The sequence below is a fragment of the Gorilla gorilla genome, chromosome 1, assembly GCF_029281585.2.
Source record: "Gorilla gorilla gorilla isolate KB3781 chromosome 1, NHGRI_mGorGor1-v2.1_pri, whole genome shotgun sequence".
NCBI classification, from domain to species: Eukaryota; Metazoa; Chordata; class Mammalia; order Primates; family Hominidae; genus Gorilla; species Gorilla gorilla.
The window spans coordinates 40,860,411-40,884,938 of record NC_073224.2 but is presented as its reverse complement, the minus strand read 5'-3'; the positions used below and the strand labels follow the sequence as shown (position 1 = coordinate 40,884,938).

The 24,528-nt window shown below is 43.0% G+C and overlaps 1 protein-coding gene across 1 annotated transcript in view; it reads right to left on the bottom strand.

Moving 5' to 3' along the window:
• Positions 1-1,729: 1,729 nt before the first annotated feature.
• Positions 1,730-24,528, bottom strand: part of PRSS38 (serine protease 38) — a 32,457-nt gene continuing 9,658 nt past the window's right edge. Inside the window, exons 4-5 of the mRNA XM_004028512.5 lie at positions 2,588-2,730; positions 1,730-2,246 (exon numbers count right to left, since the gene is read on the bottom strand). Coding sequence (XP_004028561.5) covers positions 1,992-2,246; positions 2,588-2,730 — 398 coding nt within the window. The 3' untranslated portion in view covers positions 1,730-1,991. The remainder of the gene's footprint in view (positions 2,247-2,587; positions 2,731-24,528) is intronic.

Here is a 24,528-nt window from a genome sequence, read left to right as displayed (position 1 = left end):
GGAAATCAACCTGAGTGTCCATCAACAGATGGTTGGATAGAGAAAATATACATATATATCATGGAATACTAGTCATAAAAAAGAATGAAATCATGTCTTTTGCAGCTACGTGGATGGAACTGGAGGCCATTATCCTACATGAAACAACTCAGAAACAGTCAATTAGCATGTGTTCTCGCTTATAAGTGGGAGCTAAATAATGTGTACACATGGATATAGACAGCAGATAATAGACATTGGAGACTCAGAGAGGTGGGAGGGTGGGACGGGGATGAGGAAGGAGAAATTACCTAATGGGCACAATGTTCACTATTTGGGTGATGGTTACACTAAAAGCCTAGACTTCAGCACTATGCAATATATCCATGTAACAAAACTGCACTTGCACCCCTAAATTTATGAAAATAAAAATAAAATGTGAAGACAAAAACCAACCAAACAAAAAAAAATGCTAGAAATCAAAACCACTGTAACAGAAATGAAGAATGCTATTGATGTCTCATCAGTAGATGAGATACTACCTGGGAAATGGTAGTGTTTTTTGGAAAGTGGACATAGATTAGTTGTAATTCTTTATTGTGAACTCTAGGGCAACTATTTAAAATTGTAAAAGAAAGTCCAGTTGACACTTGAACAATGTTGGGGTTACTGATACCCCCCCATGCAGTAAAAAATCCATATATAGCTTTTGACTCCCCAAAAACTTACCGGGGTGGGGGGGATATTCTTTCTTAAATGTCTCAATTTCTTCTATAAAAATTTGGTCTATTTAATAAAACTTCTCTGGCTCTCTCTCTGTTTTTTTTTGTTTTTTTTTTTGAGACAGGGTCTCACTGTGTGGTCCAGCCTGGAGTGAAGTGGCATGATCATATCTGCAGCCTCAACCTCAAGGGTTCAAGCGATCCTCCCACCTCAGCCTCCAGAGTAACTGGGATTACAAGTGTGCACCACCATGCCCGACTCATTTTTTTAGACAGAGGTCTTGCTACGTTGCCCAGGCTGGCCTTGAACTCCTGAGCTCAAGTGATCCTCCTGCCTTGACCTCCCAAAGTGCTGGGATTACAGGCATAAGCCACAGTGCCCAGCCTAAAATCTCTCTACTGGGGTTAGTTTTGGTAAACTTTTTTTCCTAAAAAGTGCTGCTTTTCATTTAAATTTATATAGAGTTGTACACTCTCTCGTGTGGTTTCTTACCTTGTCTCAGTTGATGGATCATTTTCACTTGTCATTTCTCATTTTGTGTATTTTTGTTCTCATCTCCTATGTTGGGTAGGTTAGTGATCTCTCCAACCCCTGTCCACTGTTTGATATTTTCCAAGGAGCAGACTTTTGAAATATGAGTTTTCGGTGCTTTTCTGACTTGGGGCTCCTTCATGCTTCTATCGTGTTTGTTCCTTCCTTGTGTCTACTTTCAGCTCCGGTTACCCCCACAACACACACTTTTTTTTTTTTTTGCAATTGGATGTTTAAATGTCTGCAGCTGTTTTATATGTACAGGCGTAGGCATGTAAGCAATGACCTTTCCTCGGGCCTGGGCTTTGACCACATCCCACAGATTCAGAGGAGTGTGTCTGTGTCATCGCCCCTCTGTTTCTGGAAAGAGCTGATTCGGCCTGTGCTTCTCCTTTTCTGAGAGCCTCAGGAGGGGTGATAGTCCCCCTTTCTGTGCATGGAAGAGGACAACGACTCCGGCAGGGGCGGAAGGAGCCACACAGGTGATCTCAGAGGCTTGCTTTGTAAATATTTAATGATCTTATCAAATCTCAGGTGCACTCTGCCCAAGCTGGGTTCTCTCTGACCAGCCCCTCTCCCCCTTCCCTTTTTTCTTTTGTACACTTGCTCATCACCTCCTGGACTCAGCATCCACCCCCGGGATAGGTGGCCTTTGCCTGCTTCAGAGAGACCAGGACAGGAGATGCTTAGGGGTCTGGAGGCAGCTGGGCTGGGGCAGGGTGTGCAGCCATGAGAATCCTAGAGTGGGTATCCTAACCTCACAGCACTGACCAGCCAGCCAGCATGGCCACAAGGACGCTGAGAGTGGCCCCCAGAGCTGGAGAGAAAGCAGGGGCTGGCTGAGCAGGAGTGGGCGTGATTTCTATGTTATCACATATCCATTTTGAGAAATAGGAAACACTGGCATACACTCCAGGGTACAGAGGGTTAGAGCAGCCTCGGCCCCAGCTCACAATTCCAATCTGCAACCAGCTGCGGTTGAATTCACAGACAAGTGGGCCCCCGGAGTCGCCCTAGAAAGGAAGAGGGAGTTTTTTGTGAACTGGGAGTCCCAGGCCTGCCGCCTCCTGCACCTGTCCCCCAGGGTGCAAGGGGGTGGCTGTGCAGACCCTGCTGGAAGGGGCCAGTGCCCCCCTCTCACCCAGCCTCCCTACTGGCTGCAACACAGCCCAGAGCTTCAGGGGAGGCCTGCTGCAGGCATGCGGCGTTCACACATTGTCATACATCGCCCTGCTCAGCTTGGGGCATGGCTGCAGGGCTCCTGCTAGTCAGTGGGAGGCCAGAGTGGGGTCCCCTGGGGTCCACAGGCACAGGGCACCCATGACCTCTGTCTCATGGACCAGGAGGGGCACACCTCACACACGGTCTTAGCATTCAGGATGTCCCCAGCACACAGCATGTCGGGCATGATGTAGGACATGTGTCCGTAGAGCAGGTGGCACCAGGGCTCCAGGATCAGCGGGAGCTGCACCTCCTGCAGCTCGTCTGAGGTCTCACCTGTGGGAGGAGGGCTCCCATGAGGGGGCAGCACCTGCTTCGGGTGGGGTGTCCCTGCCCCACAGTGGACACCAAGGGGATAGCCCATGGAGAGGAGCCCCACTACACATAGGAAGGAGCCCTGATGACACATAGGGATGAGTCCCACCACACATAGGGAGGAGTCCTGACCACACATAGGAGCTCCACTATACATAGGGAGGAGCTCCACCACACATAGGGAGGAGCCCCACCACACATAGGGAGGAGCCCCACCACACATTAGGGAGGAGCCTCACCACACACAGGGAGGAGCCCCACCACGCATAGGGAGGAGCCCCACCACACATAGGGAGGAGTCCTGACCACACATAGGGAGGCACCCAACTAAACATAGGGAGGAGCTCCACCACACATAGGGAAGAGCCCCACCACACATAGAGAGCAGCCCCACCACACATAGGGAGGAGCCCCACTACACAGGGAGGAGTCCTGACCACACATAGGGAGGAGTCCCACCACACATAGGGAGGAATCCCACCACACATAGGGAGGAGCCCTGACCGTACATAGGGAGGAGCCCCACCCCACATAGTGAGGAGTCCTGACCACACATAGGGAGGAGCCCCACTGCCCATGGTGAGGAGTCCCACCATACACAGGGAGGAACCCTGAACACTCAGAGGGAGGAGCCCCACAAAATGAGGAGGAGCCCTCACCACACATAGGGAGGAGCTCCATCACACAGTGAGGAGTCCTGACCACACATAGGGAAAAGCCCTGACCACACATAGGGAGGACCCCACCACACATAGGGAGGAGCCCCACCACACATAGGGAGGAGCCGCACCACACATAGGGAGGAGCCCCACCACACATAGGGAGGAGCTCCACCACACATAGGGAAGAGCCCCACTACACATAGGGAGGAGTTTTGACCACACATAGGGAGGAGCCCCACCACACGTAGGGAGGAGCTCCACCACACAGGTAGGAGTCCTGACCACACATAGGGAGGAGTCTCACGGCACATAGAGAGGAACCCTGACCACTCAGAGGAAGGAGCCCCACCACACGTAGGGAGAAGCTTTGCCCACTCACAGGGAGGAAACCTCACCACTCATGGGGGGTAGGGGAGGAAGCCTTGACCACAGACAGGGAGTAACCCCGATGACCCATGAATGAAGTCCCAACCACAGATGGGGAGAAGCCCAGGTCTCACTGGGGAGGATCCCCACCACATATTGAAGGAACACTAACCTTAAGCCTAACCTCTAGCCCTAACCCCAATCCTGTGTTTGGTTTCCTGAATATTTATATCAAAAAAGAAACGATTATAAAAAATTAAAACAAAAGATGTCAGACAGAGTAAAAGAGTGTTCCGTGAAGAGTCAAATCAGGACAGAAGAGTCTGGGGAGTTGAAAGTAACACAGAGGTTTGTTTGTTTTGTTGTTGTTGTTACTGTTGTTTTGAGACAGGGTCTCACTCTGTCGCCCAGGCTGGAGTGCATTGGTACAATCTTGGCTCACTGCAACCTCCACCTCCCGAGTAGCTGGGATTACAGGCGCGCACCACCACACCCGGCTAATTTTTATATTTTTAGTAGAGATAGGGTTTCACCTTGTTGGCCAGGCTGGTCTTGAACTCCTGACCTCAGGTGATCCACCTGCCTCGGCCTCCCAAAATGCTGGGATTACAGGCCTGAGCCACTGTGCTTGGTTGGTTTTTTGTTTGTTTGATTTTTTTTTTTTAGATGGCGTTTCACACTTATTGCCCAGGCTGGAGTGCAGTGCAATGGTGTGATCTTGGCTCACTGCAACCTCTGCCTCCCAGGTTCAAGCGATTCTCCTGCCTCAGACTCCCAAGTAGCTGAGATTACAGGCATGCGCCACCACACCTGGCTAATTTTGTATTTTTAGTAGAGATGGGGTTTCTCCATGTTGGTCAGGCTGGTCTCGAACTCCTGACCTCAGGTGATTCACCCATCTCAGCCTCCCAAAGTGCTGGGATTACAGGCGTGAGCCACCACGCCCAGCTGGTTTTTGTTTTTTGTTTTTGTGTGTTTATGTGTGATCAAAGATTTGTTGGGTGTGGGAGAATGGGAGAAGAGGGAAAATGAAAGAGGAAATATGTGTTGTTGTGGAACTGGATGTCATGTAATATAATCTAAGTGACCCAAATAAATATGAGGGCTACTTTTCAGTTACGTTTGGTTTTCTGGCCTTGACTGGAGCATCGTAAACCAAGTCTTACGGCCTGCAGCTCATTTATGCATCCTGGAGCCCTGTGCTACATTATGTATGGATGGCTTTTTTACTAATTCTGCCAAGAGAAGGCTACACATGTCTCATAGAAAGGGCAAGGCTATTCCTAGTGTCCGTCTCAGGGTGTTAGGAAAATATAAAGGCCGGTCTTCATTAGAGACGGTGAAGTCTACTGCTCCTTTGATCAAGGTTGGAGCTTTCCAATCTGTGGGCTGTTGTTCCTGAGGGCAACGGATTCTCTGTAAAGGCCTGGGAATCCATGGATATACTTACCATGACTTGTCTGTCAAAGATGCATGGTAAGAAGTTCCCTCAGAGGCCGGGCATGGTGGCTCACGCCTGTAGTCCCAGCACTTTGGGAGGCCGAGGCAGGTGGATCACCTGAGGCTGGGAGTTTGAGACCACCCTGACCAACATGGAGAAACCCTGTATTCTACTAAGAATACAAAATTAGGTGTGGTAGCACATGCCTGTAATCCCAGCTTCTCAGGAGGCTGAGGCAGGAGAATCGCTAGAACCCGGGAGGCAGAGGTTGCGGTGAGCCGGAGATCACGCCATTGCACTCCAGCCTGAGCAACAAGAGTGAAACTCCATCTCAAAAAAAAAAAGAAGTTCCCTCAGAGAAGGAGAGGTGGAAGGCCAGATGGGGCAGGGCCACAAAAGCAGATACGTTATTGTCAATGCTCTAGTTTCCCTGTTGGATTGGTGTCCATATTATTATAAGCAAGCAAACACTGAAAGAGCACCATGCAGGAACAAATGTAGAGTAAATTTTTTTTCTAATCTGAGAATTAGAATGAATCCAATTCTGTGCCCCAAACAAACAGACATGGACAGACACCAGACATATGAAATGGCATTCAGTATCTAAGAAGGGAGAGAGGGCAGAGCTGAATTTGGGAAAGCTTTCCTGGAATGAGAGTACCTTGAAGCATGGATATGACTTGGGCCTATAGATCACAGATGGACCTGCAGGCACTATTCGCCTGCCCTGCTGCTATAGTTGGGATGTTTGTCCCCTCCAAATCTCATGTTAAAATTCAACTCCAAATGTTCGAGGTGGGCCTAATGGGAGGCATTTGGGTCCTGGGGGGGCGAATCCCTCACGAATAGATCAGTGCTGTGGAGGTGGGGGGAGTGAGTTCTCATTCTATTGGCTTCCAACAGAGAGAGCTGGTTGTTAAAAGGAGCCTGGGAACTCCCCTCCCCTCTGGCCATGTAGTCCCTTCCCCTTCCCCATGAGTGGAAGCAGCCTGAGGCCCTGAAGCAGATGCCAGCACCATGCTTCCTACAGAACCCTGAGCCAAACAAACCTCTTTTCTAGAAACTACCCAGCCTCAGGTATTCCTTTACAGCAACACAAATGGACTAAGACAACTGCCTGCTCACATGCCCTGGCAGAGAGGAGGAGGATGCACACATTTGTGAGATGGAGCTGGAGATTGAGGGCTGTTACTGGGAGGTGGGTGGTCCTGGTTTTGGGTGAACTGAATTTGGGCATTGGGTCAACCCTTTCCTGGTTGTGGTTAAAAATGAAAGACTAGTGAAAAATGTGGTCAAGGATTACTGGATTTAAAGCAGCATTCATGCCAATATAATGTATAGAAGAAAAATGCAGAACAAAAGTATAAGGGGTTAAAGAAGAAAATGGAGTTACACTATTTAAAGTGTTTGTACTGCTGAGTAGTAAAATACAAGTTCAGGGGAAATGAACTGCACTAGTGGGTCCCCTTCCCCGCCTTTCCCACATGGGTGCCCTCTGGCATATGTCTTGCGGTTCCTCTCATCGAGGTGCGGTGTCACATTTCACCAGTCCTTGGATCTGAATTTTGCCACGGACGTGGTTTGGTCAACGGGATTTAAGCAGGGGCTTGGAAAAGTGCTTGTTTCTCATTGTCTTGAATCTTCACCACTGCTGAGGGGTGCAGCCAGGCCAGCCTGCTGGATGGAGACAGTTGCATGGGGCAGAGTCCAGCCCCCCAGCTCAGGCTTTCCCAGGCCAGCCAGCAGCCTGATGGGAGAAGCTCAGCCAAACCAGAAGAACCCACAGGTTACATCACCGACCCACAACTGCCTGAGCTCAGTAAAGGCCCGTTGCTGGGTGAACCAGGGCTGCTCACTCTTTATAATGCAGCATTCTTGTGGCAATAGATAAAATGATACAGAAATGGTATCTAGGAATTAGAGGCTTCTCTAAAATACCAAAAACGTCGTCTTGGTTTTGGAAGCTGGTGGCTAGCAGCACTCACAGTAGAATCTGGAAAAATGAAGGGAAAACTGATATAGGAGGTCAGGAAGATGGTGGCTTGAGGGATGAAGTGGCACAAACTGTTGCTGATGGAGACATCGAAGGTATAAAATATGTTTAATGAACTTGAGAGACTTTGCAAGGTGACTTCCAGGCTGAATGACGAAAGCCAAGTGGCTGGTTCTAGCTGAGGATAAGGCACTACAGAAAAGAGAGAAACTCGAAAGAGAAGATGCCAATTTTCAAACAACTGTAGAGGACACACAGTGAAGAAGGGGTGAGCAAACTCTGTAAGGGGCCAAAGAGTAGACACCGTAGGCTCTGCAGGCCATCTCAGCTCTGCAGCCACTGCTCCACTCTCCTGTTGTGGAATGGAAATAGCCAGAGACAATATGTAAATAAACGGGCATGTATATGCTTGAAGAAAAATGTAGGGACACTGAATTTTGAGTTTTAAATAATTTTCATGTTTTATGAAATATTCCTCTTTTGGGTTTTCCCCCCCCCAACCATTTAAAAGTGTAGGCTGGGTACACTGGCTCACCTGTAACCCCAGCATTTTGGGAGACTGAAGCAGGAGGATCGCTTGAGCCCAGGAGTTCGAGACCAGCCTGGGCAACATAGTGAGACCCCCCCCATCTCTACAAAAAATACAAAAATTAGCCGGGTGTAGTGGCACACACCTATAGTCCCAGCTACTCAGGAGGCTGAAGTGGGAGGACTGCTTGAGCCTGGGAGTTTGAGGCCTCAGTGAGCTATGATCACTGCACTGCACTCTAGCCTAAGACCGTGTCTCAAAATATAAAATAAGATTTTAAAAACAAAAGTGTAGAAACCATCCTAAGCTCACAGACAACACAGAACCAAGCAACGGAGTGGATCTGACTCCTCATCTGTAGTTTACTGACCCCTGTAAGACAGGGGCTGCGGTTTTCTGGGTTGGAAAATTAAACTGTTTCTGTTCTCAAGTCTTTCTAGCTAGCAAAATATTCTCAAGATAAAGCCGAGGGGCAAAGAGAAAATCAAGCAAGACATGGCTCAGAATAAAGATCCGCTGAGGGTGTGGCTGTTGGCACCTGTGCTAAGTCCTCGGAAGAATTAAGAAAGTGCCCGGTAGACGTCCTCTGCTGGATGACAGTGACTCTAAGTACCCTCGGGGTGCTGTCCCTCAACAGTCTAACACACCCAAAAAGGCGGCGATGACATTTAGGAAGTGTTACCTCAAAAAGAGTGGTGGCACATCGAGGATGTCAGGAGAAGACATAGGAATCTGAGGTCTGCACTTGTAAAACTGTCGCCAGTCTGAACTACAAGATGTTCGCAGTCTCAAAAGGCCACTAAGCCCTCAAGAAAGTCTGAGAAAGTTGCTCAAATGCAATACATATAAAAGACCTTTTAAAAATTTATTTTTCAGTTACACACCTTTTTTTTTTTTTTTTTCCTTGAGACAGGGTCCTGCTCTGGTTACATACCTTTTTTTTCTTTGAGACAGGGTCTTGCCCTGTTACAGGCTGGAGTGCAGTGGTGTGATTATGGCTCACTGCAGCCTGGACCTCCTGAGCTCAAACCATCCTCCTGCCTCAGCCTCCCAAGTAGCTGGGACTACAGGTATGCACCTCCATGCCTGGCTAATTATTTTATTTTATTTCCTTTTTTGTAGGGATGGGGTCTCACTATGTTGTCCAGACTGGTCTCAAACTCCTGGCTTCAAGCCATCCTCCTACCTCAGCCTCACAAAGTGCTGGGATTACAGGCTTGAACCACTGCACCTGGCTCAGTTGCATACATTTAAACAGGGATGTGTTTTATTAAAGCATTCAGGCAACACTGACTTCCTTAGGGCTGGCAGGAAAGAAGCATAAAAATGCAGAACATTTTTGGCTGAACCTGAATGTATCCACGTTACCTCGCAGGGACCAATTTGTGCTGCCAGAACACTTATTCCTTGGCATTAAAATGGAGCAGTAGAGCCGGGCGTGGTGGCTCATGCCTGTAATTCTAGCACTTTGGGAGGCCAAGGCAGGTGGATCACTTGAACCCAGGAGTTCGAGACCTGGGCCTGGGCAACATAGTAAGGCCCTAGCTGAATTTTTTAAAATAAAATAAAGAATTTTATTTGAAAAGAGAAATACAGATATTGCATGTATTTACAATTATCATAGACACACAAATTGGTGAAATACTACAAAGAAATAGGAGTTTTCACATTATAATGGCCAAAACATCCATCTAACTTGCTCAAAGCAAACAAAACTTAAAGCTGAGTATGTAAGTCCTGTAGCTTAAGACATCCTGACATCATGACAAATAGACAGAATGAACATTTTTCAAAGCCTGCTTAAGAAGTAGCCAAGGAGACGAATGCAGAAGAAAGGATGTCTCAGGGAACAGGACCAAGAGCCATGGAAAACAATGGATCATTCGAAACCTTAGCAGGCATTTTGTAGAAATGAGTGGGCTGACTCCAAACACAAGTGGAAATGCAAAGGCTCCAGAGCGCCCATGCTGGCTCTGACTACTAGACTACAACGCTCATCTGCAGGGCGGTGCTCGGGAGAGGGCCATGGACAGCACCACAAGCCCAGCAGGGGCCACGCATGGAATCACAGCAGGCATGACGCAACCACCAGCTGGCTCAAACTTGGCCTTTTCCTCACACCATATGCAAAAATTAATTTCAGATGGATCTTATGCCTAAATATAAAAATTAAATTCAAAACGCTTCTAGAATAGATGTTGAAAATTATCTTTGTAAACTTACAATAGGCAAATCTTTATAAACAGAATATAAAAGACCCTATGTGTGAAACCAAAATATTAATATAAAAATAAATCGGACTTCATCAAAATCCAAAACTTTTTCCCATCAAAAGACACTACTAAGAAAATTAAAAGCTGGCCAGGTGCAATGGCTCACGACTGTCATCCCAACACCTTGGGAGGCTGAGGTGGGAGGAACGCTTGAGGCCAGAAGTTTGAAACCAGCCTGGGAAATAGAGCAAGACCCCATCTCTAAAAAAGAAAAAGAAAACAAAAAAAGAAAATTACAAACCAAGCCAGTGCGGTAGAAAATATTTGCAATACACGTTGAAGTACATGTATCCAGAATATATAAAGAACTCCTACAAGTCAGCAAACCTCAAGAAGAGGCCATGACACGAGTAGCATAACTGAAATGAAAAAGATGGCACTACCAAGTATCGGCAAAGAGGTGCAGCAACTAGCACTCTCCTACATTGCTCACGGGATTGAAAAATGGCATGACCACTTTAGAAACATGTTTGGCAGTTTCCAATAAAGTTGAATTTATCCCTACACCACAGCCAACAGATTCTACCAAGCATAGACCCAAGATAAACAAGTACCTATATTCCCCAAAAGACTTGCACAGTAGTATCTGTTGCAGATTTGTTCACATGACCTAAACACTGATGGCAACCCAGACGTCTATTAGCAGGACTGTGAAGAGAAGACACATTGCTGCGTGCGAACACTGAAAGAACTCACAACAGGAAAAGAAGGATGAGTAGCTGATACGGAAACAACATGAATGAATCTCAAAAACAGTAATCAGCGAAAAAAGCTGGGCACAGAGGAATCCATGGTGTGTGATTTCATTAACGAAGTTTAAGAACAGGAAAAACTACTAAATGATGACAAAATTCAGAATAGTGGTTACCTTGGCAAGGCGGATTTGTCACCTGGGGAGACTGGAAGTTTTCTCTGGTGAGGAAATGTCCTTTATCTTGGAGGGTGGTGATGGTATTGCAACAGGACTATTCATGTGTAAAAACTATCCAGGCATGGTGGCGCACGCCTGTAGTCCCAGCTCCTCTGAAGGCTGAGGCAGGAGGATCATTTGAGCCCAGGAGTTAGAGGCAGCAGTGAACTATGACTGTGCCACTGCACTCCAGCCTGGGTGACAGAGCAAGACCCTGCCACTAAAAGAATAAAATAAGATTAAATAAATATATAAATAAAATGTTTGTCTACATTGAAATATTTATGGATGAAATACAGTGTCTGGAATTTGCTTTAAAAATTCACTGTAACTCCAATGTTACAAGAAATAACATTTTAAAAAATGAAAAAAGAATATGTTAACATAATTGAGCTGTACACAATATTTGTGGATTTTAGAGTTTGTAAACAATGTCTCAAATAAAAATGTAGAGTATAAAATAAAGGCATTCTCACATGAAAGATGAGAGTTTCCAATGAAAATTCTGTTATGGAAGATTTTATTAAAAACTTTTTTGGCTTGGTGTGGTGGCTCACACCTGTAATCCCAGCACTTTGAGAAGCAGGAGGATCCCTTGAGGCCAGCCTGGGCAGTAAAATGAGACCCCAATCTCTACAAAAAATAAAGAAAATTACCTGGATATGATGGTGCATGCCTGTGGTCCCAGCTACTCAGGAGGCTGAGGAAGAAGGATCGCTGGAGCCTAGGAGGTTGAAGCTGCAATAAGCTGTGTTCATATTACTGCACTCCAGTCTGGGCAACAGAGCAAGACCTTGTCTCGAAAAAAAAAAAGGTAAAAAACAAACAAACAAAAAAATCCCTCTTTTATAACCAAAGTCTTGCTATGTTCCCCAGGCTTGTCTCAAACTCCTGGCCTTAAGCTATCCTTCTGCCACGGACTCCCAAAGTGCTGGGATTGCAAGCATGAGCCACCACACCTGGACAGCACTTTTTTAAAAATCAAGGCAAAATTTACATTACATTAAATTAAGCATTTTAAAGCAGACAATTTAGTGGCATTTAGTACATTCACAATGCCATATAATCATTATCACCTTCTAATTCCAAAACATTTTCATCAAGCCAAAAGTCACCCCAGACCCTGTCCTTGGTAGCCACCAATCTGTATTCCATCTGTATGATTTGCCTGTTCCAGATATTTCTTATACATCGAATCACACAATATAGGACTTTTAGTGTCTGGCTTTTTCACTTAGCATTGTGTTTTTGAGGCTCGACAGTGTTGTAGCACGTATTCCATTTTATGGTTGAAATACTTTTCCATCCTATGTTTATGCCCCAGTTTGTTTCATTTTTCCACTGTGGGACATGTGGGCTGTTTCCACCTTTTGGCTACGTGAATAGTGCTGCTATGAACACACATGTACATGTACTTGTTTGAACACTAGCTTTCAATCCTTTGAGTACATACCTAGGAGTGGAGTTGTTATGCGTGGTAATTGGGCCATAGGGTAATTCTATGTTTAACATTTTTTTTTAGAGTTGGGGTCTTGCTATGTTGCCCAGGCTGATCTCAAACTCCTGGGCTCAAGCAATCCTCCTGCCTTGGCCTCCCAAAGTGCCGGGTTTAAAGATGAGCAGTGCACTTGGCCGGTTTAACTTTTTGAGGAACTTCTAAACTGTTTCTGCAGGGAGTATGTCATTTTAAATTCCCACCAGCAATGAACAAGGGCTCTGCTTTCTCCACGCCCTTGCCAGTACCTATTTTCCATTTGTTTGATTACAGCCATTTTAGCGAGGGATGAATGGATGCTGGGGTTCTGACTTGTGTTTCCTAATGACTGATGATGTGGAGCATCCTTGCATGTGCTTGTGGACCATTTACACGTTATCTTTGGAGAAATGTCAGTTCAAGTCTTCTGCCCATTTTTAAATTGGGTTGCTTGTCTTTTTGTTGAGTTGTAGGAGTTCTTTATATATTCTGGATACTAGGCTTTTATCAATTCATAATTTGAAAATATTTTCTTCCATTCTTATCACTTTCTTGGTATTGTCTTTAACATACAAAAGTTTTTAATTTCAATGAAGCCCAATTTATCAATTTTTTTGAGACAATTTAGGTCTGTTACCTACCTAGGCTGGAGTGCAGTGGTGCAATCTTGGCTCACTGCAGCCTCAACCCGCTGAGCTCAGGTAATCCTCCCACCACAGCCTCCCGAGTAGCTGGCACTACAGGCACTCGCCACCACGCCCAGCTAATTTTTTTTTTTTTTGAGACAGAGTCTTGCTCTGTTGCCCAGGCTGGAGTGCAGTGGTGCAATCTCGGCTCACTGCAACCTCTGCCTCCCGGGTTCAAACGATCCTCCTGCCTCAGCCACCTGAGTACCTGGGATTACGGGTGCACACCACCACACCCAGCTAATTTTTGTATTTTTTGTAGAGACTGAGTTTCACCATGTTGCCCTGGCTGGTCTCGAACTCCTAGCCCGCCTTGGCCTCCCAAACTGTTGGGATTATACACACAAGCCACTACACCTGGCCAATTTATTTTGATGCTCATGTTTTTGTTTTATCTAAGAACCCATTGCCAAGTCCAAGGTCGTGATTTCTTGACCTATGTTTCTGTATTTGTTTCCTAGGGCTGCTGTCACAAAGTACCCCAAACTGGGCAGTTTCAAACGACAAAAAGTTTTTCTCTCACAGCTCTGCACACCTGAAGTCTGACATTAAGGTGTCAGAAGGGCCAGGCTCCCTCTCAGGGGTCTCAGAGAGGATCCTTCTTTTCCTCTTCCTAGCTTCTTGTGGTTGCCAGAAATCCTTGGCATTCCGTGGCTGGCAGGTGCATGGCTCCAGTCTCTGCCTCTGTCATGACATGCGCGCTCCATGTCTGTGTCCCTTCTCCCCTTCCTATATGTCCATCAGTCATATTGGATAAGGCCCCACCCTAACATCCTCATCTTAACTTGATTACATCTGCAAATAGCCTATTTCTAAAATGTCCCATTTATGACTACTGGGGGTGTCAACTTCAACATATCTTTTGGGGGACATAATTCAACCAACAACAGTTTTATTCTAAAATTTTATACTTTGAGTTGATATACTTAGTCTTCAATAATTTCCATGGTAAATTTTGTATATGGTATGAAGTAAGGGTCCAACTTCATTCTTTTGTATGTGAATGTCTAGTACAATTTGTTGAACAGACTGTTCCTTCCCCATGGAATGGACTTGGCACCTTCATTGAAAATGAATGGGCCAGTGATTCTGAACTCTCAATTCTATTCCATTGGTCTATATATCTCTCCTTATGCCATAACCCACAATTTTGACTATTGCAGCTTCATGGTATATTTTGAAATCAGGAAGTATGAGTCCTTCAACGTTGCTTTTTTTTTTTGAGATGGAGTCTCGCTCTTGTTGCCCAGGCTAGAGTGCAGTGGCACGATCTCGGCTCACTGCAACCTCTGCCTCCTTGGTTCAAGTGATTCTCCTGCCTCAACCTCCCAAGTAGCTGGGATTACAGGCACCCATGACCACACCCGGCTAATTTTGTATTTTTAGTAGAGATGGGGTTTCACCATGTTGGCCAGGCTGGTTTCAAACTCCTGACCTCAGGTGATCTGCCCACCTCGGCCTCCCAAAGTGCTGGGATTACAGGCGTGAGCTACTGCACTTAGCCATGTTGTTCTTTTTAAGATTGTTTTAGCTATTTGTGGCCTCTTCTAATTACATATAAATTTGAAGATTGGCTTTCTTATTTCTGCAAAAAGCGGCATTGGTATCTTGATAAGGACTGTGTTTGTAGATCACTTTGGGTAATATTGTCATCGTAACAATATTAAGTCTCTCCCAATCCATGAACATCAGCTGTCTTTGCATTTATTTAGGTTTTCAAAAATTTCTTTCTGTAACATTCTATAGTTTTCAATGTAGTTTTGTAGTTTTCATCTCCTTGGATACATTTATTATAGGTATATTTTGGTTTGGGTGCTATTGCAGATGGGACAATTTTCTTCATTTCCTTTTTGAATTGTTCATTGAGGTTGTATAGAAGCACAACTTTTTTTGTGTGTGTTGATTTTGCACCCTGCCACTTGGCTGGATTTTAAAAATTATCCGTAGTTTGATTTTGTTGTTACTGTGTGTTTGTTTTTAGGATTCATTGGGATTTTCTATATATATAGGATCATGTCATCTGCAAGTAGAGATAGTTTTACTTCTGCATTTCCAATGTGAATTTCTTTTGTTTATTTTTCTCACCTAATTTGTCTGTCTAGAGCTTCTGGTATAATATGGAATATTATAAGATGATATATGCCTGGTGAAAGCAGGCATCTTAATTTTGTTCCTGATCTTGGAGGGAAGGCTTTTGGTATTTAACCACTGTTATATTTCACCAGAATTAAATCAGTATTAATCTGACTGGATTGTGATAAACAAAGCAAGCCCTAAAACCACTGTTTAGAAAACATCTTTTGAAATATAGTCTAAAAAATCAAGGGAAGAATGAAAATGGCATACCAAAAGGCACTTTGTTAACATAAAAGAAGGCATGGAAAAATGAATAGAGGAAAGAGAGTATATAGGTATATAGAAAACATTTAGCAAAATGGCAAATTTAAATTCACAAAATCAATAATTACATTAAACGTGAAGATGGACTAAATACTTCAGCCAAAAGGCAGAGATTTCCAGACTAGATAAAAAAGGAAGACCCAACTGTATGCTGTCTACCAAAAGATACACTTTGGATTCAGAGGCATATACAGATTGAAAGTGAAAAGATGAAAAAAGATATCCATGCAAACAGTAATTGTAAGACAGCCTAAATGGCTAGATCAATATCAGACAAAACAGACTTTAAAACAAATGTAACTAGGGACAAAGAAAGACAGTTGATTAAATGATAAGATAATCAACACACCAAGTAGACATGATTATAAATATATATGCACCCAATCAGAGCCTGAAAATACATGAAGCAAAACCTGGCATAATTGAAAGGAGAAATAAACAATTCAGCAGTCATAGAGATTTTAGTACTCTAAATAACTGCTTTTTTATTTTTCTTTCTTTCTTTCTTTTTTTTGAGATGGAGTCTCACTCTGTCACTCAGACTGGAGTGCAGTGGTGTAATCTTGGCTCACTGCAACCTCTGCCTCCCAGCTTCAAATGATTCTCCTGTGTCAGCCTCCCAAGTAGCTGGGACTACAGGTGCATGCCACCACACCCAGCTAATTTTTTATATTTTTAGTAGAGATGAGGTTTCCCCATGTTAGCCAGGATGGTCTCAATCTCCTGACCTGGTGGAGTGCTGGGATTACAGGTGTTAGCCACCGCGCCTGGCCCAATAACTGCTTTTAAAAGACAGAAAACCAATAAGGATATAGAAGACTTAAAAACATTATCAGCCAACTTGACCTGTGACTTATAAAAATTTCCACACCAATGACAGCAAGACACATATTCTTTCCAAACACACATGGATCATTTACCAGGACAGACCATAGGCTAGGCCATAGTACATGTCTCCATAAGTTCAAAAAGTGTAAAATTATAGCAAGTATTTTTTTCTAAGCACAAGGGCGTTAAAGTTAAAATTAACAATGGGAAGAAATTTTATTTGGAATTCACCAAATACTTAAAATTAAGAAACTTTGAAGAAAAAATTATGAGGGAAATTAGATAATATCCTCAACTAAATGAAAACAAAAACACAGTATACCAAAATTTGTGGGAAGCATTTAAAACAGTGCAAAGAGGGAAATTTATAGCTTTAAATGTTTATATTAGAAGAAGAAGAAAGATCACAAACCACTCTAAGCTTCTACCTTAGGAAACTAGAAAAAGAACAATTAAATTCAAAGCAATCAGAAGGAAGAAAATAAGAAAAATGAGAGTGGAAATCAATGAAATAGAAAACAGAAAAGTAATATGGAAAATCAGTGACCAAAAATCAGTTCTAGAAGACAACCAAAATTGATAAACCTTTAGTTATAATGACCAAGATAAAAATAGAGAAGATGCCAATTACCAAAATCAGAAAAGATGAAATATTACTACTATCCTTTTAGAAATTAAAATAAATGATGAGACTACTATGAACAACTGTGTGCTATCAAATTAGATACCTTAAGGCCGGGCATGGTGGCTCACGCCTGTAATCCCAGCACTTTGGGGGGCCGAGGTGGGCAGATCACCTGAGGCCACGAGTTCGAGACCAGCCTGGCCAACATGGTGAAACCCTGTCCCTACTAAAAATAATAATAATAATAATAATAATAATTAGCAGGGCTTGGTGGTGGGTGCCTGTAATCCCAGCTACTCAGGCAGGAGAATCGCTTGAACCCAGAGGCGGAGGTTGCAGTCAGCTGAGATCGCGCTATTGCACTTGCCTGGGTGACAAGAGCAAAACTCCATCTCAAAACACCTTAAACTAATTCAAGAAGAAATGGGAATCTGAATACACCTGTATAAGAAAAAGTAAAAGTAATAGGACAATAACAAATACATAAAGTAAATAACAAACTAATAATAAAAATATCTTTCCATAAAGAAAAGCCCAGGCCCAGATGGCTTTGCTCATGAACTCTATCAAATCTTTAAGAAGGAAACAATACCAATACTATAAACACGAATATTTTTCTTATACCAAAACCAGACAAAAACATCACAAGAAAAATTCAGCCAATATGTCTCATAAATATAGTTGCAAAAATCTTTAACAAAGTATTAACAAATTGATTCCAGCAACCTGCAAAGACTATTATACACAATGACCAAGAGGGATTAATCATAGGAATGCAAGGTGAGTTTAATATCCAAAATTGAATATAATATATCAATAACATAAAAATCAGGAGCCACAGGAACATATCGATAGATGTAGAAAAAGCATTTCTTACTCCTATTCATAACAAAGATACTTAACAAACTAGGAACAAAAGAAATCTTCCTCAATCTGTTAGAAGATATCTACAAAAAAACCCCACAGCTCACATCATTCTTGATGGTGAAAGATGAAACATTTCGCCCACTAAGATAAAGAACAAGGCAAGGATATCCACTATTCCCAGTTGTATTGAACATTATATTAGAGGTTGTAGCCAGTGTAATGAGGCAAGAGAGAGAAAGCCTACCCACACTGGAAAGTAAGAAGACTGTCTTTGCTCACAAACAACATAATATATGAAAAAACTCATAGTGAATTACAAAGAATTTAAACTACGTTTCTCAGAATGAAATGAATAAAAATCAAGTGTACTTCAATATGCTAACAATGAACAATTAAAATGAAATTGAGAAAACTGCATTCACAATAGATTCAAAAATCATAAACTATATACAATATACTGTATATAGTAAACGTACGTACAATAAAAGTATAAGTATATACAATACACTGCCTAAGGCCCATAAGCAAAAGCTAGTGAGAATTTCTTTGGGAGTGCTCAAAAGCACTTTTTGGACAAAGGAATAGACATTTTTCAAAAGAAGACATACAAATGGCCAATAAGCATATGAAAAAATGCTCAGTATCACTAATCGTCAGAGAAATTCAAAACCACAGTGAGATACCGTCTCACACTAGTCAGAATGGTTATTATTAAAAAGTCAAAAAACAACAGAAATTGGTGAGGATGAAGAGAAAAGGGAAGGCTTATACACTGCTGGTGGAAATGAAAATTAGTACAAGACTAAAATGGCCAATTGGAAGCAGCTGCGGTCTGTGGCACTCACAGAGAGGAATGAAAGTGGTGAGTGAATTCGGCATTTTCAACTGAAATATCCAGGTTCTCGCACTGGGACTGACTAGGCAAACAGGTCCACCCATAGAGAATGAAGAAAGGCAGGGTGGGGTGATGGCCCGCCCAGGAGCCACATGGACCCAAAGGAGTCCCCGCCCTCAAGCCAAGGGAAGTGGTGAAGTGATTGTGTGATTCCACCCTGGGAAACCACACTTCTCCCATGAATCACTGCAACCAGCAGATCAGGTGATCCTCTCATAAGCCAGTATCACCAGGTCCTTGGGTCTCTCTACACAGAACTGTGTGGAGTCCCGACAGAGTAGCCACTCAGGCACACACGGAGACCCAGGAGTTTTGTATACTCTGGCCCCAGGATTCCCAGCAAGGTGGGAAATCTGTCCCTACATAACCCTGGGGGGGTGGTCCCTTGTGAGAAGGAACAGAATCAGGGACCCACTCACAGAAGCAGCCTGGCTGCTTCTTGGTAGTGCAGCTGTGCTCCTTTGTCGAGGACCCTTATTCATCCAGATTGTCTGGACTCTCCAGAGCCGGCAGGCTGGAACAGCTGAGTTGACTCAACTGCAGAGATGGCACTGCTCCTCTCCCTGGGGAATTGGTCCTTCTTAAGCAGATTCCAGCCTATCGTGACTGGCAGGCTGGAATTCCAAGCCAGTGGTCTTAACTTGTGGGGTGCCATGGAGGTGAGGCTCACAGAATGATGCTGCTTGGCTCCCTGGACCCAAGTAATGGTAAAGGGTTCAACAAGAAAAGCTAACTATCCTAAATATATATGCACCCAATACAGGAGCACCTAGATTCATAACACAAGTTATTAGAGACCTACGAAGAGACTTAGACTCCCACACAGTAATAGTGGGATACTTTAACACTCCACTGACAATATTGTCAGTGATCATTGAGACAGAAAATTAACAAAGATATTCAGGATCTGAACTCAGATCTGGATCAAGTGGACCTAATAGATACTTACAGAACTCTCCACTCCAAAACAACAGAATGTACATTCTTCTCATCACCACATGGCACTTACTCTAGAATTAATCATATAGCAAAAGTAAAACACTCCTCAGCGAATGCAAAAGAACTGAAAACATAATAAACAGTCCCTTAGACCACAGTGGAATCAAATTAGATCTCAAGATTAAGAAACTCACTCAAAACCACACAACTACATGGAAATTGAACAACCTGCTCTTGAATGACTTTAGGTAAATAATGAAATTAAGGCAGAAATCAAGAAGTTCTTTCAAACTAATGAGAACAAAGAGACAACATATCAGAATCTCTGGGATACAGCTAAAGCAGTGGTAACAGAGAAATTTATAGCACTAAATGCCCACATCAAAAAGCTAGAAAGATCTGAAGTTAACAACCTAACACCTCAACTAAAAGAACTAGAGAACCAAGAGCAAAAAACCCCAAAGCTAGCAGAAGACAAGAAATAACCAAGATCAGAGCTGAACTGAATGAGAGAGAGACATGAAAAACCCTTCAAAAAATCAATGAATTCAGAAGCTGGTTTTCTAAAAAAAAAAAAAAAAAATTAATAAGATAGATCACTAGCTAGACTAATAAAGAAGAAAAGAAAGAAGAATCAAATAAACACAATCAGAAATGATAAGAGGGATATTGCCACCGACCCCACAGAAATACAAACAACCATCAGAGAACACTATAAACACTTCTATGCAGATAAACTAAAAAAATCCAGAAAAGAAACTAGAAAATAAATTCCTGAACACATACATCCTCCCAAGACTGAACCAAGAAGAAATTAAAACCCTGAACAGACCAATAACAAGTTCTGAAATTGAAGCAGTAATAAATAGCCTACCAACCAAAAAAAGCCCAGGACCTGATGGATTTGCAGTTGAATTCTACCAGAGGTACAAAGAAGAGCCAGTTCCATTTCTACTGAAACCATTACAAAAAATTGAAAGGAGGAACTTCTTCCTAATTTGTTCTATGAGGCCAGCATCATCCTGATACCAAAACCTGGCAGAGATACTACAATGACCACAACAAAACTTCAGGTCAATATACTTGATGAACATCAATGCAAAAATCCTCAACAATATACTGGCAAACCGAATCCAGTAGCACATCAAAAAGCTTATCCACTACAATCAAGTTGGCTTCATCCCTGGGATGCAAGGGTGATTCGACTTACGCAAGTCAATAAACGTAATCCATCACATAAGCAGAACCAATGACAAAAACCACATGATTATCTCAATAAATGCAGAAAAAGCCTTTGGTAAAATTAAACATCCTTTCATGTTAAAAACTCTAAACTAGGTGTTGAAGGAACAGACCTCAAAATAAGAGCCATATATGACAAACTCACAGCCAATATCATACTGAATGGGCAAAAGCTGGAGGCAGTCATTGCCCTTGAAAACCGGCACAAGAGAATGCCCTCTCTCACCACTTTTTTTTTTTTTTTTTTTCCTGAGACAGAGGTTCACTCTGTCACTCAGGCTAGAGTGCAGTGGCACTATCTCGGCTCACTGCAACCTCTGCCTCCCAGGTTCAAGTGATTCTCCTGCCTTAGCATCCCGGGTAGCTGGGACTACAGATGTATGCCACCATGCACAGCTACTTTTTTATATTTTCAGTAGAGATGGGGTTTCACCGTGTTGGGCCAGGCTGGTCTCGAACTCCTAACCTCAGGTGATCCACCCGCCTCAACCTCCCAAAGTGTTGGGATTACAGGCGTGAGCCACCACACCTGGCCTCACCACTTCTATTAAACATAATATTGGACGTTCTGTCCAGGGCAATTAGGCAAGAGAAAGAAATCAACGGTGTTCAAATAGGAAGAGAAAAAGTCAAATTATCTTTGCAGATGACACGATCCTGTGTCTAGAAAACCCCATTGTCTCAGCCCAAAAGCTTCTTAAGCTGGTAAGCAACTTCAGCAAAGTCTCAGGATATAAAATCAATATGCAAAACTTGCTACCATTCCTATACACTGACAACAGGCAAGCAGAGAGCCAAATCATGAATGAATTCCCATTCATAATTGCTACAGAAAGAATAAAATACCTAGGAATACAGCTAACAAGGGAAGTGAAGGACCTCTTCAAAAAGAACTACAAACCACTGCTCAAAGAAATCAGAGGGGACACAAACAAACAGAGAAACATTCCATGCTCACAGACAGGAAGAATCAATATTGTGAAAATGACCATATTGCCTAAAGTAATTTATAGATTCAATACTATTCCCATTAAACTACCATTGACATTCTCCACAGAATTAGAAGAAAACTATTTTAAAATTCATATGGCACAAAAAAAAAAACCTGAGTAGCCAAGACAATCCTAAGCAAAAGGAACGAAGTTGGAGGCACCATGCTACCCAATTTCAAATGATACTATAAGGCTACAGTAACCAAAACAGCATGGTACTGGTACAAGAACAGACACATAGACCAATAGAACAGGATAGAAAACTCAGAAATAAGACTGCACACCTACAATCATCTGATCTTCAACAAACCTGGCAAAAACAAGCAATGGGGAAAGGATTCTCTATTTAATAAATGGTGCTGGGAGAATTAGCTAGCCATATGCAGAAAGATGAAGTTAGACCCCTTCCTTACACCACATACAAAAATTAACTCAAGATGGATTAAAGGCTTAAATGTAAAACCCACAACTTTAAAAAACCTAGAGGCCAGACACGGTGGCTTACGCCTGTAATCGCAGCACTTTGGGAGGCTGAGGCGGGCGGATCACAAGATCAGGAGATCGAGACCATCCCAGCCAACATGGTGAAACCCTGCCTCTACTAAAAATACAAAAACTAGCTGGGCATGGTGGCATGTGCCTGTAATCCCAGCTACTCCAGAGGCTGAGGCAGGACAATTGCTTGAACCAGGGAGTTGGAGGTTGCAGTGAGCTGAGATCACGCTACTGCACTCCAGCCCAGCCTGGTGACAGACTGAGACTCTGTCTCAAAAAACAAAAAAATAAAAAACCTAGAAGAAAGTCTAGGCAATACCATTCAGGACATAGGCACAGGCAAAGATTTCATGACAAAAACGCCAAAAGCAATTGCAACAAAAGCAAAAATTGACAAACGGGATCTAATTAAACTAAAGAGCTTCTGCACAGCAAAATAAACTATCATCAGCGTGAACAGACAACCTACAGAATGGGAGAAAAATTTTGCAATCTATCCATCTGACAAAGGTCTAATATCCAGAGTCTACAAGGAACTTAAGCAAATTTACAAGAAAAAAAACAAACAGCCCCATTAAAAAGTAGCAAAGGTCATGAACAGACGCTTCTCAAAAGAAGACATACATACAGCCAACAAACATGAAAAAAAGTTCAACATCACTGATCATTAGAGAAATGCAAGTCAAAACCACAATGAGATACCATCTCATGTCAGTCAGAATGGCTATTACTAAAAAGTCAAGAAACAACAGATGCTGGTGAGGTTGTAAGAACAAAGGAACATTTTTTACATTGTTGGTGGGAGTGTAAAATTAGTTCAACCATTGCAGAAGACAGTGTGGCGAGTCCTCAAAAACCCAGAGGCAGAAATACCATCTGACCCAGCAATCTCATTACTGGGTATATTCCCAAAGTAATATAAATCATCCTATTATAAAGATATATGCACACAAACGTCCATTGCAGCACTATTCACAATAGCAAAGACATGGAATCAAGCTAGATACCCATCAATGATAGACTGGATTAAAAAAAAGTGGTACATGTATACCATGGAATACTATGCAGCCATGAAAAAATGAGATCATGTCCTTTTCAGGGTCATGGATGGAGTTGGAAGCCATTATCCTCAGCAAACTAACGCAGGAACAGAAAAGCAAACATCACATGTTCTCACTCATAAGTGGGAGCTGAATTATGAGAACACATGGACACAGGGAGTGGGGAAACAACACACACTGGGGCCTGTTTCGGGGGATAGAGGGAGGGAAAGCATTAGGAAGAATAGCTAATGGGTGCTGGGCTTAATACCTAGGTGATGGGATAATTTGTGCAGCAAACCACCATGGCACATGTTTACCTACATAACAAAACTGCACCTCTTGCATATGTACCCCTGAACTTAAAAGTTGAAGAAAAAAAAGAAAATTAGTACAACCTCTATTGAAAACTATATAGAGATCTCTCAAAGAACTAAAAATAGAGCTACCATTCAATCCAGCAGTCCCACCACTGGGTATTTATCCAAAGGAAAATAAGTCACTGTACAAAAAATACCTGCACTCACATGTTTATTGCAGCACTATTTGCAATAACAAAAATACGGCTATTAGTCTGTTTTGCATAGCTATAAAGGATACCTGAGGCTGGGGAAATTATAAGGAAAAGAGGTTTATTTTGGCTCACAGTTCTGCAGACTGTACAAGAAGTATAGTGCCAGCATCTGCCTCTGGTGAGGACCTCAGGAAGCTTACAATCAGGGCAGAAGGTGAAAGGGAAGCAGGCATGTCATATGATGCAAGAGGAAGCAAGAGAGATGTTGGGCTCTTAAACATTAGTCCAGCTTTTTTTTTTTCTTTTTTTTTTCTTTTTTTTGTTTTTTTATTTATTTTTTTTATTTTTTATTGATCATTCTTGGGTGTTTCTCCCAGAGGGGGATTTGGCAGGGTTACAGGACAATAGTGGAGGGAAGGTCAGCAGATAAACAAGTGAACAAAGTTCTCTGGTTTTCCTAGGCAGAGGACCCTGCAGCCTTCCGCAGTGTTTGTGTCCCTGGGTACTTGAGATTAGGGAGTGGTGATGGCTCTTAATGAGCATGCTGCCTTCAAGCACCTGTTTAACAAAGCACATCTTGCACCGCCC